At 38.5% G+C, this 17,569-nt stretch overlaps 2 protein-coding genes and 2 non-coding genes across 4 annotated transcripts in view; 3 read left to right on the top strand and 1 right to left on the bottom strand.

Annotated features, from left to right (window-relative positions):
• The first annotated feature begins 1,529 nt into the window (after positions 1 to 1,529).
• On the top strand, positions 1,530 to 7,204 carry RPSA (ribosomal protein SA). The gene is made up of 7 exons (XM_063304133.1): positions 1,530 to 1,643; positions 2,990 to 3,157; positions 4,227 to 4,345; positions 4,619 to 4,864; positions 5,368 to 5,496; positions 5,806 to 5,974; positions 7,051 to 7,204. Exons 2-7 carry the CDS (start codon positions 3,025 to 3,027, stop codon positions 7,143 to 7,145), a joined length of 891 nt encoding a protein of 296 aa, XP_063160203.1. The 5' UTR covers positions 1,530 to 1,643; positions 2,990 to 3,024; the 3' UTR covers positions 7,146 to 7,204.
• Positions 3,960 to 4,115, top strand: LOC134498132 (small nucleolar RNA SNORA62/SNORA6 family). The gene has a single exon (XR_010067999.1). It is a non-coding gene; the product is annotated as a small nucleolar RNA SNORA62/SNORA6 family (small nucleolar RNA).
• On the top strand, positions 5,011 to 5,170 carry LOC134498131 (small nucleolar RNA SNORA62/SNORA6 family). The gene has a single exon (XR_010067998.1). It is a non-coding gene; the product is annotated as a small nucleolar RNA SNORA62/SNORA6 family (small nucleolar RNA).
• A 1,799-nt stretch (positions 7,205 to 9,003) lies between the features above and the next one.
• Positions 9,004 to 17,569, bottom strand: part of LOC134496303 (transmembrane channel-like protein 2) — a 39,168-nt gene continuing 30,602 nt past the window's right edge. Inside the window, exons 16-20 of the mRNA XM_063302043.1 lie at positions 16,684 to 16,923; positions 13,708 to 13,833; positions 12,321 to 12,399; positions 11,133 to 11,297; positions 9,004 to 9,261 (exon numbers count right to left, since the gene is read on the bottom strand). Of these exons, the coding sequence (XP_063158113.1) occupies positions 9,004 to 9,261; positions 11,133 to 11,297; positions 12,321 to 12,399; positions 13,708 to 13,833; positions 16,684 to 16,923 (868 nt within the window). The remainder of the gene's footprint in view (positions 9,262 to 11,132; positions 11,298 to 12,320; positions 12,400 to 13,707; positions 13,834 to 16,683; positions 16,924 to 17,569) is intronic.

The raw sequence follows: 17,569 nt of genomic DNA on the forward strand, positions 1-17,569 counted from the left end.
TCTTTAAATATGGAATGAAATTTTAAAAATTAGAATTATCTGTTGTGTTCTTCCTCTCTTCCTATTTTACCCTTCCACTGATTTCAGAAATGAGGTGACTATTGAGCAGGATAAAGTCTCACTGTGTTTCTTTTAATACTCATCTCCCCCTGCTGGGGTCATTGAGATAGTACTAGTCCTGCCAAGATTTCTGTTGTATGCAGATGTTGCCAGTTTTGCTACACGCCAAATGGTTTTTGAATTGTATGTTGTTACCATCACTGCCATTCTTATTGGCACTGCCTTTGGCTTGAATTCTTCTCATGGTAGATTCTGAATTGCAATTTGTTTGATAATCTGTGACGCATACATATGGAAGACTATAAGCTTTATATGGCTTTACTCTTCATTTTTGTCTATCGTATTTTTGTTTTGTTTTCAATGTTTTTATTTGTAATTGCCCAGAATCGTTGGAGTCAGGCAGCATATAAATGTTAATAATAGTAGTAGTAGTAGTAGTAGTAGTAAATTACTGTATTGGGTTTAAGCATTCTGATGCCCCCTACAGTATTCACTTGAACTACAGTAACCCATAAAACAGTTTATATAAATCTGGCTAAATGTATTAGGTGAATCCAGCCAATTCCTTAATGTATTAGGTGAATCCAGCAAAACATATTGGAATGTGTCCCACAAGTATTGGAAAATACAATCAAGAGATTATCAGCATCTTAACACCCGGATGGTTCCTTTCCCAAATACGTTTAGGAAGCTGCTCAAGACCTGGCTATTCTCCCAGGCTTTAGGAGCAGGTGATGGCTGAGCCTGATGGATGGCTTTTTGTTCATCTGTCTTTGAGTCACTCATGTTTTAAATTTTTGAATTTTTCTTACTTTTTAATTGTAAGCCAGCCAGAATTGTTGGCAATTGGGCGGCCTCTATAAATAAATTTTAAAAATGCTTTTTCTTTTGTTTGAAAACCATCCTTGTTTTTTGAATAATTTTGATAAGAAGGGAAAGACAGAAAATTTTCTTTGGTCAGAAATCACCCTAAAGAAAACACCCAAGTTCAATGGAGGGTCATGACCTGCAACTCTCTTTGTGCCTGGCCTTCTCTAATGTGGGAGCACATCTAGAAATGCTAGTCTTCAATCCAGTGTGAGGATAATGAGGGCAAGGTACTGGCAAACAGTGCAACTGAATGGTAGTGCTTTCATAGGGAAAGCCGCATTCATAAGAGCAAGTCCTGTGACACTTTTTAAAGGTGCCACCAGGCATTTTGCTGCCACAGCTTGTAGACGAGCTTTGCTCAAATTTGGCGACTTTTAAGATGTGTGGACTTCAACTCCCAGAATTCTCCAGCCAGCCATGGGAGTTAAAGTTCAGACATCTTAAAGTCGCCAAGTTTGAGAAAGACTGTTGTAGGCTGTAAGCTCCCCCTTTACTGCATTAGCTGTAGCCCCGCATATGGCGGCGCTCAGAAGGAAGCCGGAAGTGACCGAGAGTTCTGCCATGGCTTGGAAACGAAAGGAAGTTAACGTCACTTCCTTCCTGGAGAAAAACTTTGCGATTGGTAGGCAAGCGGAGTATATATACACGTGACCAGACACTTCGGCTCTCTTTCTCTCCGGCTTGAGGAGGCCTCCATACGGCGTTGTCACCGCGTGAGTCTCCTAAAGCGTCGTTAGTCACGGGACTGTGCTCGCTCCAGCCGCTCAAAGTGGCGGTGGGAAAGGGCTACGGCGGCGTTGGGAGGAGGCCGCAGCCTTTGCTTTGGGTTGCCGAAATGGCTGGGATGCCCCACGTGTTGCAGGCCTCCCGCCTTGTCTGGGTTGCAAAATGCACTTGGCCTTCGTGGCGCCTCTGATGCTTTTGAAACTTTCCGAACCGAGTGGTTTCCCGTATTTGGGTCTTCCTCGAGTTCAGAATTGCAACCACGGCATTGGAAATGATGCGAGGCAGTGCAATTAATCTGCTTAAGTTTTGGATTTATATATATAGTAATGCAATACATGTTGGTGTTTGCTTCGTTGGCCCCATCTGTACCTCAGACAGTTTCAACATTTCAGCGCAAGATTTACCATTTAATTTATTTATTATCCCGCCTTTATTATTTTTATAAATAACTCAAGGCGGCAGACATACCAAATAATCGTTTCTCCTCCTCTTTTCCCCACAACAACTACCCTGCGAGGTGAGTTGGGCTGAAAGAGAGTGACTGGCCCAAGGCCACCCAGCTGGCTTTCATGCTTAAGGTGGGTCTAGAACTCACAGCCTCCTGGTTTCTAGCCCTTTGCCTTAATCTCAATCTTTGCTCTTTTTCTGGCTATTAAAATTATCCCTACTAATACAAGGAAGAGGATTGGAGATAGATTGAGCTTTTCAAGTGAGTGCTCTCCTTTGGATCTTCAGAAAAGTGTGGTTTCCTTTATCATAAAGGTGTCAGTCTTAAATATAGAAGTTACTATTTTAATCTTAGGAGCATAATCAGTTTATGTGACTTTATTCTACTAACTAGAAAGAATCCCATTAAAACAGTGCATCTTGCAGGGATATCTTTTCAGGCCCGTGTAGAAGGCCAAAGATGCATATGCTTAAAGGAATAGCAGAGCTGCTGTGCTCGCACTGGTGCTGTGTCCAAACAAAGCATTATTTTTGAAGCATTCACAGGCCTAGTAAGAATGCTTCCTTGTATAGCCTTCTCAAGAAAATTACCCAGTATTCTGAGTGAGTAGAGATTAAAAAAATACTTTGCTATTTTGATTGCTACCATTTTTTTTTAAAGATTACAGATTAATTGCTGAATGCCAAAGCATTTTTCTTATGATAAACCAGGCTGGAAAGTGTTAGAACAGCGTTTGAAGCTTAATGATTCTGGCTTTATAAACGGATTTGTAGTCACAATTTTCTCTGCAGTGACAGCGATAGATTATTATTACTTCCATTTTATAGTTCAGTAATTATTATAACATGTACTAAAACGCTAGTTAACTGCTGATTTTTGTTCTAGGTTTCCTGTCGTTGCTTTTAAAGGAAACTTTCACAATGTCCGGAGGCCTTGATGTCCTACAGATGAAGGAGGAGGATGTCCTCAAATTCCTTGCTGCAGGAACCCATTTGGGAGGCACCAATCTAGATTTTCAGATGGAACAGTATATTTATAAAAGAAAAAGCGATGGTAAAAATTGGGATTTTTCTTTTAATTATTGTTAATTATAGACTTCACTTTACATCAGTGATGTCAGAGTCCTCATTATGCAAAATAGTGAAGTTTGCTGTCAGAGTCTATAAATTCCAAGTTGATACGTATAATATTTTCCCCGTGCCTGAGTCTTGTTTCTAGTTAGCACTGCCAAAGGAAAAAGGTATGTTTAGTACTTCCTTTCAGGTGGGCCCTAGTCATGCTTAATTTGGGCTGGTTTTTCTCCATGCCAGAGCTAATCTTAATAGAACTGGTGATGAACTGAAACACCCCCCCCCCCCAAAAAAAAGCATGGGCCTTTTTAAAATTTCAGTGGTACAGGGTCAGTTCTCCCTTATAGGATGCTGGTATTTTCCATGGAGATCTATCAAACAGGAGTGATTTGTAATTGAAATCAAGTAAGGCTTGACTTATAGGTGGTGCTGCGGGTTAAACCGCTGAGCTGTCGATCGGAAGGTCGGCGGTTCGAAACCGCGCGGCGGGGTGAGCTCCCGTTGTTAATCCCAGCTCCTGCTCACCTAGCAGTTCGAAAACATGCAAATGTGAGTAGATCAATAGGTACCGCTTCGGCGGGAAGGTAACGGCGTTCCGAGTCGTCATGCTGGCCACATGACCCGGAAGTGTCTATGACAACGCCGGCTCCAAGGCTTAGAAACGGAGATGAGCACCGCCCCCTAGAGTCGGATTCGACTGGACTTTACGTCAAGGGAAACCTTTACCTTTACCTTTAAGGCTTGACTTAAGATAGGCAGGTTGGTGTGCTATCCATTGTGTTTGAACTGCACACTGTTAAAACTTGGAGCTGAGACCAGTTTCTGGCCAATTAGCTCTTGAGTGTCGGAAGTGTGCTAGAGTAAACTCCGGCAGGATTTTCGCTAACACCAGTAGAGTGCTTCTCTGTGACTGGGGTTTGATAGTAGTCGCTGCCACATGCCCGATTTATGAAGGCAACAGTAGAGGAGGGGGACAAGAGGGTTAAAGTTCATGCATTTTATTTGTTGAGTGTTCCCATTTTTAATTGAAAAACCTATGTCATTTTATTGAGGTATTTATATCATCAATCTGAAGAGAACCTGGGAAAAACTGCTCTTGGCAGCCCGTGCCATTGTTGCTATTGAGAACCCAGCTGATGTTAGTGTTATCTCCTCCAGGAATACTGGGCAGGTATGGATACACTTGGCCAGAAGATGAAAATGATATCCCGATAGTATATATGGCCCATCAAGAAACCAGCTAGGAGCAAGTAATATGAATTAAATTTTCTGGAAATCTTTAAGCCAAACTTTTGACAAAAGCCAAATATATTTGTGTCTGGTGTTTTAAAATATTTCTCAATTCAGTCCTGTTTGTACATGCAAAATAAATAATAGCTTAATTGTTTTGGGGGAATGGAAACACACAATCTATTCTGCCATGTATTTTATCTCCCTCTTATAGCGTGCTGTCTTGAAATTTGCTGCAGCTACTGGTGCAACTCCAATTGCTGGCCGTTTCACTCCTGGCACATTCACCAATCAGATCCAGGCTGCTTTTCGTGAACCCCGCCTTTTGGTGGTCACTGATCCAAGAGCTGATCATCAGCCACTGACTGAAGCATCTTACGTAAACATCCCCACCATTGCCTTGTGTAATACAGATTCTCCCCTGCGCTATGTAGATATTGCTATTCCCTGCAACAACAAGGTAGTATATCCTTTAATACATGAATCTGGTTTTTGCAAAAAGCATTTCTAGCTGTGGTTCTTCAGCACTTTCTGGAAAAAATTTTTTAAAAGGTTTGATACAAAATTTGCTTTGATGGGGTAAAAATTTTGGGAGAAGGAAAAACATGTGCACGCTGTTAGAGCTCAGAGCTGAGGTCAATTTCTGTCCAAAGAACTTCTGAGTGTAGGAAGCGTGCTATATAAGCCCCTGCAAGTCTTTTTGCTAACACCATAAGGACCTCTTTGGTTCAATGAATGGAGTTTGATAGTGATCCTTGCTACATGTTTATTAGAAACGGCAGCCAAAAATGGATAGCTGAAGGAAATCAAGCAGGGTGGATGGATTGGTTAAGCTGTATTTTGTTTTCTTGTTTTCCTGATTCGTTGAACAGCATGATCCTTTTATTCAAACTCAAATGCTTATTCATGAACTTAAATGAGTGTGTTGAAGATCTAATTGACAAATATCTAATGAATGTTCAGGGAGCTCACTCAGTTGGTCTGATGTGGTGGATGTTGGCTCGTGAAGTCCTGCGAATGCGTGGCACTATTTCCCGTGAGCACCCATGGGAGGTCATGCCTGATCTCTACTTCTACCGGGATCCTGAAGAGGTAAAAATGTAACATTCACACATGTTTGACCAGATTTACAGCTACTTTTATTATTGAAATAAGTGGTTTTAAGTTGGTAGCATGACCTTACATTTTTTATAAATTGTGGTCTGGTGCCACAACACTGAAAAGGAAAGTATTAAAGGAGATACATCAAAATGGTACTTTGCTTAAAATACAGAAATTTACAGTGCATGACACAAGTTTGTACAAAATTACCCATATTTTCAAAATGTAGATTCAGAAAGATTTTGGTGCCACCCAGAAAGCTTTAATTTATAGTCATAACTTGAGTTGCCTCTTGTTCAGATTGAAAAAGAAGAACAGGCTGCAGCTGATAAGGCAGTTACCAAGGAGGAGTTCCAGGGCGAATGGACAGCACCTGCCCCTGAATTCACTGCACCTCCACAACCTGAGGTGACTGATTGGTCTGAAGGGGTGCAAGTGCCTTCTGTCCCAATACAGCCTTTCCCCACTGGTAAGTAGCTTTAAAAATTTAATTGAGAAGAATCCTGACTTGACAATATATCATATGCAGTAATTTTAAGTTAAGGTGAGGGATTTTAATTTTTTTTTCTCTCTACAATTTATAAACGAATTCCCTTCCACAGGGTGATAGATTCCAGAAATGCATTTAACAGGCAAGTTTTGAGAAAGAAGTGGGTAGGAGCTAGTATCTAAAACATGGGCATACAGAGCTCAGACATCCATTCTTATTCTCCATTAGTCTATTCAGTTTGCTTTCTTTATTCTCCCTTTCCAATTGCCTCTCAATAGCTTTTAAAAATGCTTCTGTTTACATCTGTTGGAATTTTTAATACCAAATTGCTGCTTGGGTATAGCACAGCTTTTACTGATTCAGAAGCAATACCTTCATCTGAAGTGTGCAACAGGGCAGTTTGGTTCTGCTGGCTGCCTTGGGGGTGGACTGGGGCTTTTATTTAATGGAAGAGGAGATGAAAGTGGAAGCTGCAGCTGAATTAGATGGCCTTATGGACTGAAAGGTCTACGGGAGTACACTGTTCCAAAAACCCGTGGAACCTCCTGTTTCCCTCAAGACCATGCCAGACATCTTCTGTACCATGCTGCTTGGGTGTGGGGAGCAGTTTGGCGGTTATTTGAGCTAAATCCTCCAAACCAGAAACAGTGTAAAGTGTTCCTGAGATAGTCCTATTTCACAAGAGGTCTATTTCATCAAGGACACATCAAGAAGAGTCCCCCTTTTGGGGGGGAGATGGGTGGGGATAGGAATTTGAAAAATAAAGATCCTTCCAGTTTAGAGGATTGACTTCTGTCCCCCAGACCAGCTTTATCCACATGAAAGTGGGGCATATGGAATTCTCCATAATCCTGTTTCTGCATTGACACATTTTGCACTTCTCTGTTGAACGCTGCTTTGATTTATCATTCTATTCAGCTTTGTGCAAATATTTCCAAGATTTGTATTTTGAAATACAGTTGCTAATCACAGAGAATTATCTCAAAATATGCTAAGGAAGATTGAGGATGTTGCATATATTTCCAAAACCCAGTGTGATTTTATGTCTTTTTCAGAGGATTGGAGTTCACAGACTGCCACTGAAGACTGGTCTGCAGCTCCCACTGCTCAGGCTACTGAGTGGGTTGGGAATGCCACAGAATGGTCCTAATACAGCAATAGCAATTCCAGAACTACAGTTGAAGAATAAATATCTTCCTTCTTAACTAAGATTGGTTTGTTTGTTTTCTTATATTTTGGCTGATCTGGGAAGTGATGCAGGATCAGCCCTGATTAGGACATGGAAGGTCGGGTGGCGGGAGGGGTCTCCTGGAAATATCAGGGCTAGGAAGCTGAAAGCTAGGGCTGTGACTGCTAAGATTGCATCAGTCGCAGTACCAGGAGTTTTTGCTGAGCATCTTAGGAGGGGAGCAGCATCCATTCCAAATACAAATAGCATGATGCCAAGTTGCAGGGCTTCAGGAAGCGAACACTTTTATTCCTAAATTCTGTCCCATTGCTCTCTGGTACCCTTTCTGTGCTCAGAAAAAGGAATGAAGTGAGTGCTTTTTTCCCTTTGATACAGAGGAGATACTGGGCGGGATTTGTGAGGAGACAAGCTTTAATGTTGGTCTCTCCGCAAAGGGTTGCTGGCTGAGCCGCTCAATTTCTGCTGTATTACACAAGTGTGTTTGAAATTACAATATTACAAGAATACTAAACAGGTCACAGCTGATTAAAGACTTGAACTTCATTTGAGGTACAAGTTTCATACGCAGAGTAGTGCTAACGTTTCTTTAAGGCAGGTTGCATTTTTTTTAAAGCTTCATTGTTTTGAATCACATGCAAATTAAAAAGTTATATTGGCTTTATGTGGCATACCATTCACTTAAAGAATGATGTTTTGTCAGAGCCAAACCTTAATTTTTTTTAAAAAAATTGCTGTGTTCTAAAACAGATTGGGAACAAGGAAAATAATGTTTTGCACTGTCACCTTTTATTATGTTATAGATAGGAATAGAGTAGAGCATTATTTAATAGTTGACTTTCAGAACATGGGTTAGATTGTGTGTTCTGGTTAATCTAGGATTTCTTTAAACTTGTGATATATATTTGGCTAAAAAAGACTTTAGAAGGTGTACAAAATGTTTCAAGTGTAGAACTAATTTAAGGTAAGAACAACATGTTTGTTATGGTCTCTGAACAAATCTTAAGTCACTTCAGATGGCCTCATTCTAAGCATACCAGTCATAGAAAACAGGTCATTTTGAATGTTCTGAACTCAAAGCAAAATGTTCTCCAAGAGTTTTGTTGCTATGTTAGCAACAAAATACTTCAGCAAAGATTTAAGTGCTTTGAATAGAATTGTTTTATTTTGAACTTAAAACATTCCCTACATGCCTCATTTTTAAAAATCACATAATACATTTCCCAGCTTGTTATGTTAATTCTAGTAAGCTTTAATGGGGTGTTAATTATCTTGCATTCAAGAGAGATGCACACAGGCACTCCTTTTTGAACAAAGATTTACTGTCATGAAAGAAAAAAGACACAATGCGTGATGTCATACAACTCTGAAATTTTGTTTCCCAAACTTCTAACATCATTAGGTGTTGTGAGACCGATAATATAACTTTAAATGTATTCCATATAAGGGTGGCTAGTGTTAGTCTTGGAAATAGTTACAGTGCTTTGTACCTCTTAACTATTAACGATTTTACTATCACTTGATTCCCATTTTCCCACTCCAGCTCTGGATGTAAGTTGGAGTCATGGAGGCTATTTAATATAGAGATGTGCTACACATTACACACACAGTCCTATACAAAAGCAAGGAAAATTGTGAGGGTTTAATTTAAAAAATTGCTACTATCGCACATGCATCAAAAGGCCATATTTGTCATTGTTTCCAATTATGATTACAAATTGAAATTAATGCATTTTTGATACTACAAAATTTTATGAAAAAAAAAATTCTGTGTAGAATGTATTTTCCATGTCAACAAGAAACGTGAATAAATGTAAGCTAGTTATGGAAAGCTTGCTGTGGCATAGAAGTGAAAGGGAGCTTTCAAACCATCTGCTGGTTTCTTGGTAACCAGAGATGGAGCCACCTGGCAGGGCTTGAAGTTCTTCCTGCCAACTTCCTGCACCGTTAGAACCTGAGAAAACAGCCATGTACCTGCTGACCGACATGCTAGGATGGGACCAGAATTGGGAGGGCTCTGTGGCAGAGCCAGGGCATTGCCTATCAGCCCTGGGGAAGCGATGCCAGAAGACAATCCCATCTGGAAGACAAGGCTAATCGGGGAAGAGAGTTTTGAAGGCCAGCTACTCTTGTTACGAAGTGTAATGGTGTTCCTAACATTTTAGAGTACATAAATCAGGTACTCATTAATTTTAGAACCATCATCTGACAGGTTGGTAGTTTTGTCTGTATGTTGTCTGTTGGTGGGGTGGGATTTAGTAGACTATTGGCTAAAGTCATAATTGGAGTAATTAACCTTTAACACTTGTCAAAAGTTCTGGTTTTTACTTTTAAAACAGCTTTACAGTTACAATCGGGGACATGTCAGCCCTGCTGAATCTAGACCTTTCCCCCTTTGTGCTGCCATCTCTAACTCCATGGTGTCTTACAGTTTAGGTAAGCTCTATTTGTGTGCCAGATACAAATGGGTGACGGTATACAAGGAAACCAATGAGCTGGAGTTTGGCAAAAAGATTTCATCACCAAATAGGAACTTTCTGTCACTTTTCCAAGATAAGTGAAGCCTATTGTAGGTGTTGCTTAACACTTAACAAAGCTCTTAACATTTCTAAACAAGGGGCCAATTTTGTAAAATAACCAAGTCCCTGCCGTTAGGCTCACGATCTAGTACACATAATTACTGCCACTTTGCCATTGTTACTAAGTTTTCCCCCCTCCGATTCCAGGATGAGGCCCCCTTGGATAAGATCCAGGTTTCAGTTGATTAGAGAAGGGCACACCTGTTCTTGGAGTAAGTGGCTGACTCATTATTACACAAGGTGGGGATGACAACGGGACTCCTCTCACAGGACCTGCATTTGTCTCTCTCTCTGCAGAATGGGTTTTATCATTGGGTGACGCAGGCTTACCTTGTTGAAAAGAAAAAAAGTATTGCACCAAAATTGCCAGGCTACTAGATCTGAGATGCAAAAAATCTGTTTGACCACTAGATGGCAGTGGAGAATTAGTTTTCTATACAGTATTTCTTTGGGCTGTCTGGTGGTTGAATGTTCCTAACTCAGATGTAGTAGCTTAAGGCAAGACCAAATTAGTCTTTATCAACTTTATGCATGACAAATGAGTACAGTAGCAAAGATTTCTAGAGATCTGTGTTAGCTAAACTCATAAGATTGAGCATATAGAATAATTCAAATTTACCTGATTTATCTTTATCAAGCAATGGTAATAGGAAGTATGGTTTGGATACTATTAAGTCTTAAATAGAGATGTCCATGGGTCAAAGAGGCAGACAATGCACACCATCATGCTCAAACTACACAAGCACCACCTCTTTTTTATGTGCACTGATATGTGTACTGAATGAAAGGGGTGGTGCCTGCACCATGAGAGCACAAAGCAACTTTTGTCATTTTGATGAAAGCTTCTTGCAGACTCCTTTGATTTCAGAGTATTTAGCTGAATCTCAAGGATACTCAAGACAAGCTGTTAGTAAGGGTATTGCCTCCTCTTCCCTCTATTTGTGTAATTTATAGTAGAGAAGAGCGGATTCTTGAAACAGCAGTAAATTGTTTTCCCAGCAAAGGGAGATAAATCCTTCCCCCGTTTTTCTATTAACTGTTAATGGATATATTTCAATCCCCATGTCTTTTTCTCAATGAGCATGAATATCACCTTTAAAGAGTGTAAGCTCTTGTAGGTAAGCAGGAAGTAAACTTTTAAAAGTAAACCATGACATAACATTAAGTGTTGATGCTATTGCTTAAACTAAGCTGGCATTTACTAATTAATTTGAAAAGCCCTAATGCAGCATTAGCATCTTGATGGCCATCTCTCTCTAGGTGTGTAGGGTGACCTGGAGATTAGACCATAGCCCATTCGGTCTCTCATTTAGGGAGGATGACACTCTGCAAATGGTAGAGGGACTAAAGCTGTCCGTTTACCTTGACTCACCCAAAGCAATAAATGGATCAACACTGATTCGACTAGGCTATCTTTACCTTTAGCTGCATCGAGCCCTTCCATGGTTTTTGTATATGGAACAAGCAAGTCTTCTAGGTCTTGCATTGCAGGATTGGCAGAAACCTTCTTATTCTTATTTTTCTCATCTTCACGTTGCTGTGCAAATAAAAAACAGATGCCATTGAAATACCTGCTTCATTCGGAAAGAAGTTACATCTAATTTAGTCAAAACTGAGACTTAAGATGAGACTTTGATGTGGATAATGTAATCTTGGTCTTGTTTTAAAACCAAAACAAAGCAAAATTTGAAATGGAGTAATATCTGAATTTATCTTTGTTCTTTTGACAACTTTAATTCCATCTTATACTAGGCTGAAATTATAATTCCTAATGTAATTTTAAAAATACTTAGACTAAAACAGGAAGGTCTATTCTAACATGGTATGAGGCAGCAGACAGGAGTATCTGAGAAGACTCTTGCAATCTTCTCTGTCCATTTGCATTTTAGGGTTGGTGCCTTTGACCATTAATGTTTAGTTCCAGCCATGTCCTAGAACATGTAATCACAGAAAATGTATACTAGATTTACTGTAATTTGAAGAGATTTGTTTAGCTGAGTTTCGATTTGTATTTTTCTTTCTCATTTGTCTATAGAAAAATTAAAATAAAGGCACTAGTGAGCACAATAAAACCCAGGGTTCTTTTTTTATTCATTCACTATGTTTAATAGTCATATTACTTTATAGAATCCCATAGCTTTGATTTGGTCAATATCTAAATGGTAGATTTCACACCATTCAACTCAAATATGAAGTTTATTCTAAATGCCATGGATCGAAGTAGATTTATATGTTCAGAGTGATAAAAAATAATCCAGGTTTCATGTATGAACTGAGAGGCATATTAAAAATAAAACTGTTGTCTAGATATTAATTATTTATGTACGTGTGAATGTATTGTGTCTTTTAAAAAATCAGCTTTGGAGAAACTTGTGATTGTAACAAGAAATCAATATGAACATAAGATACTGCAGTCAGCATATGAATTAGTGCATGTCTTTTTCAATCATGTAGTTCAAAAAAGTGAAAAGCTATCACAATTAGCAGTCTATACTCAGGTAATGCAGATATGATCACTCTTACAATTAAAGTAACATGAAATATAAACAAAACTAAATACCATTTGCATTTTCTTTTTCAGCTCAGCATTGGCATGTTTATATCCTTCAGCCACAGCATTCAGGTAATATATGGCAAGACTGTAAAATCAAATGTCATTTTTTAAAAAAAAATCTGAGATACCTTATAAAGACTTCAAGAATATACTAAAATACAGAGGGAGTCTCAATCTTATAACTAAATCTGTGCAACTCCCCTCATGTATAAAATCAATATTTCATTGCAGTCAGAGTTAGACAAGAAAGAAACTGCTTTCTAAGAGGTATATAACTGTCATAATAGTTTCTTGACTTAGGCTTACTTTCATCAGTACTACCAATAGACTGGTCATTTTTAGCTCTTCCTCTTACTACCTAACAAAACCTTTTACATTTTGAAAAGTAATTTAAAACAGTAGGTAAAAGCATTGAGCTTCACTAACCCATATGCTTTTACAGACTGCAATAAACACATACAGCTACATTGCCATGGCAGAAATCACCAGTTGGCAGATACCATCTGCCAAACAGAAATCCTAGAGCTGTGGGTTTGGCCATTTTTATAGATCCTAGACTAGTGTCTCTCAACCTTGGCAACTTCAAGCTATGTGGACTTCAACTCCCAGAATTTCCCAGCCAGCATGGGAAGCATTCTGGGAGTTGAAGTCCATACAGCTTGATGTTGCAAGGTTGAGAAACACTGTCCTAGACTGAAGCCCAAGCAAAATAGGAATGAGTTTTCAATGCTCCTGATTGGCTTGTACAGACAAAAGAAGGAACACTCAAAAATTCACTGTGAAGTTGCCCAGGCAAAGTAAAATCAGTTTTAATAGCATTCCCACTTTGTCTGAGCAGCCCTGATCATCTTAAAAAATAATAATAACCCTCCACCCTGCACCTAAACCCCCTCGGGGTTGCAACCCACAGTGTGAGGAATCATTTATTATTTGCAAGACCATTTTAAATGCTGGATTAGATTCTAGATCTAGCTTTAATTCAATAATTACTGAAACTTGTTATAAATAATGGGTCTATTCGGATGTTAACTAAAACTGCCAAGATATGAATTCCAGTTCACAACCAAATTCAAGAGAATGCAAACAATGTATTCCTAAGATTCTTGCTATCTCAAAATGCATTCACTACCAAATATAGATCTACCTCTAATCAATTTGTTAATCACACTGGAAGCAACAATCTGTATAATGGATACAAGAAGAGGGACTTGGGAGTTGGCAGATTAAGAGTTTTGGAAAAATTGCATAATCTACTCACAAGGATTTTGTTTTATTTACAGTTACATGCAGCAGTTCTTTAACTTGTGACAAATTTTAATTGACAACATAGCAATACATCCTTATCTCCAGGCATCCAATTTTCCCCTCCCCCATCTCGCTCAATGCAACTTACATCATAAGCAAAACTGCAGTTATAATTAGTCCTGGATTTGCCAAATAACCAAAGACCTTGGCTACAAGGGGTGGGAAATCATATTTGATGGTTTCTTGGATGACATCATACATTTTCTTTTTTCCACTGGAAAAAAAATACATGGACAGGAATGAATAATGACAGAAATCAAACTTCAGCAAACAGCTCATACAAGAACTCTTCATGCAATGTACTTTCAGAATATACTGCTTGAATATCCTCAGTTTGTTTCATTTTGGAATATTTTAAAAAATGATAGTTGAACACATTTTCTCTTTTTTTTGAATTTGGAAATTTAAGATACATAAAATTAATAATGAAAATCTTACAAGACTTTATTTGGAAAACAACAGCAAACTATGTTCTTTTTTGAAAGAGATATTATGGGAAACTGCTTAATTCTGAATTTATGTTACTCATAATGCTCAATATAAGCTGGATTTAAGTAACAACAAATACAACATAATATATTTCTGTTTTCTCCAACTTGATACCACCCATGTGAATTCTGACTACCGTTCTTAGAATTCCCAGCCAGCAGTGTTGCCAATTACAATCCTGGAAATTGTAGTCCCAATACAGCTGGAGAATCAGGATGGTGAAGGTTTGATCGCATGCCATCACCAACCATTTAGAATTTAAAGTTTCACAAAGTGATACTAAATAAATATACAACATCAATTTCTTTTAAGGGAATGGACAGTATACGTTTTCAGGGGTATGTGTGTTCTGATGGAATTTTAAAGGGCAAGATAACATGTCTAATATAATCCAAAGAATTATCCATCTTTCATCAAAACAGTATAAAGATATTGCTACTGACATTGCTTATTAACAGAAGAAAAGCCCAAAGAACAATTTGTTCCAAACTGGCCCAAGGTTGGGTCAGTATCAGCAGGGCAGCATGAAGGAGTTACTGAATCAAAGTGGAGGTCACTGGCATATTAATCCTGCTTAGACCCATTAGAGAGGAGCTGATTCACAATGGCAGCACAAAACACTTACTAATATAAGTGTTTAGTTCTGTACTATATTAGACAAGTTGTCTTGCGCTTTAAAATTCCATCAGAACACGTATCACATATTCTGATCCAGTCAGCTTCTATTATTCTGCTACTGTCTACACTCAGGATATTTGTTGTGACCGAGTAAGGAGGATTCTAAAATACTGCTTTGAAAACAGGCGTTTATTTTTATAACTCACGCTGATATTTGCTGGTAGTTTCAGCTATTGTATATGCTGAACCATTATATTTCTGTCTCCCAGGTTAAACGTTGCCATGTAGCATGCTCTTGTTCAGGATAATATTTCTTCTTGACAAAACCAGATGTTCTGCCTGATTCGCCAATAGCTTGTTCTGCAGCCACTGAGCAAGCTCAATCCATATTAGAGCACTCCTTTGGATTATTGACTCCTTTTTCTTATTATCCTTTTCTTTTCCTCCTATCTGTATATATCTATCTCCAAATAAAGTGATTCCTCAATTTATTTGGGCTCCAAAAGAATTGTCACTTCAGGAATGCAGCTGCTATCAGAAATACAGGTTCCTCTTTTAATTCCCTGTTGAAACTATTTGAACTCCCTACCAGTGATGTACCAAAATCTGGAGACAGACAGAGCTAGAATGGTTTCCCCCACAAAAAGGATGTTTCGTATCTTGGAAAATCTTGCTGCATCAGGGATCTGTGTAGCCTACAAAGGGGCAGCAGACTGATCAAGACAGGCAAGGGCTATTGAGGGTCCTACTCAGTACTGGGAGGAAGAGAACTCCCTTATACCTTAGAAATGCAACAATTTCACCTTAACAGCCTGACAGAAATTGGGGATATGGTTAGTGAAATTTGGGTTATCAAAAATAGAAAATGGTAATCCAGATGTATGACTATAGACTGATCCTAATAACTCAAGACTGAAATCACAGAAATCAAAGACTTATTAGAAAGAATCCAGTGATTGGGTGATTCTACTGTAGTCTATTCCCCTGTTCAATGCAGACCTTGTAATGTAGGATGCTGGTACATCACCTCCAATAAGTGACTGCATAGATTTTGCTTAAATATGTCAAGGACAGGAATGTCTGCTTGTGCTTCATGTAATCTATTCCATTGCGAAATATTTGTCATTATAAAAAAGAAGTTGCTTCTAATGTTTTGCTGAGATTTTCTTCCCAGCAATTTCCAACCGTTACTCTTGCCCTCCATAGAGAACACGTTTGCACAACCTTTCAAATATCGGGAGGGCTGGTATTATGTTTCACTTAATCTTTTTCCAAAGCTTCATGCAATATGTTTTCCAATCCTTTCAACATCCTGTTCTTGAAACACACTCCAATCAGTCCATGTCTTTTTAATTGTTCTGTCCACTTTTGAACACAATGTACAAAGGCAATTCGATAAAAATTAGAGCAGAATTATTATTTCCTGCGATCTGGACGCAATACTGATATTAACTTAGCCAAACCCTGTATTAGCTTATTAGCTTTTATAAACTAATTCCATCAGCCAAATGGATGATGTGTTCAGCCTTGGCTGTTAATGCTCAAACTTCAAAGAGCCTTCTACTAAAATCCAATTATTAAAACAACAGTTCTGTTTTCTCTAGCTACAAAATAAGTAAAAGATTTAATTATGGATGTACTACAAACATTTATACCTAAGGCTGGTTTATCATCAGTCAAACCTACTTTGAATTGTTATATTCTTATGAAAGAGACAAATTACAATGTGTACAAATGAGTTTGCATTATTACTATTCGAATTTTTCAGTTTTAGTATATGTTCATTGATTTTGATTAGTCTGTTAATTCAGATACCTACACAAATATTTCATTCGTATTTCTTATAATTGCTAGTGGAATATATGAAAATTATATGTAATTTTTTTCCTGAAGAATTGGGCTTATCATTGAAAAATAGCATGCAAATAAAGGAATCAGGAAGAAGTTCTTCCAGTACCTGAATGGTCCACAGTCAAAGGAAGGAGGCAGGGACATTATGGTATATGCAACTGGTAACACACTAAGAAACAAAATCAACAGCAAGAGTCCCATATAAAAATTGTTGGATTTAGAGGCTTTGAACACTCGTTCATGGGGGACATTGCTGCTCATAACAGCCCAGCTCTGGAAATACATGGAGACGAATAAACGTAATACGTTTATGCCCACAAGTCCTGGTGCGTAAAAGGATCCCATCCTGTAAGTTGGGGAGTAGTAAGGGAGGGGAGAGAGAAAGATAAAAATGTCTTTTTATGATAACAGGCATTGCTTGCTTTCAAAAAGGTAAATCATAGTACATATCAGCCAGCTGCAGTGGATCAAAATATAGGTCTTTTACCTGGAAATAGTGTCTTCATTATAGTGTCAATTGTTATCAAAACAATGCTTTATGAATTGCAAAAATATGCTTTTTCGTCAGTCCATTGAAGAGTGGCAGAGAAGGAAAACAGCCACCGTTAGCTCATTCATTCATCTTGCCTAGGATCTGTCATCAGTAGCCATTCTATAAGGCCCTATGAGAGACAGAAGTAGGGCCACTCCGTAAACATAGCTTAGAGGCTGGCCCTTTTGGCATGTCCTTTCTCTGAATGTTTCCATTCACTAGGTCTTTGTGAGAATCTCCAGCTTTATTACATGAAATTTTCTTTTGTGTTTTATATTTGTAGTTTATAACCCTGAAGGTAATAAAAATGATCTTGTCTTTAGTGATCTGTAAGCCATTCTCCAAATTCTTCCAGATGAGCAGCAGAGCATGAACCGTTATAAATAAATAGTTTGCTTCACGTGGAGTTGATGTTTCTGAGACAGGAACAATGGATGTTGGGCATGGGAAGAGTCTGAAT

The sequence above is a fragment of the Candoia aspera genome, chromosome 4, assembly GCF_035149785.1.
Source record: "Candoia aspera isolate rCanAsp1 chromosome 4, rCanAsp1.hap2, whole genome shotgun sequence".
NCBI classification, from domain to species: Eukaryota; Metazoa; Chordata; class Lepidosauria; order Squamata; family Boidae; genus Candoia; species Candoia aspera.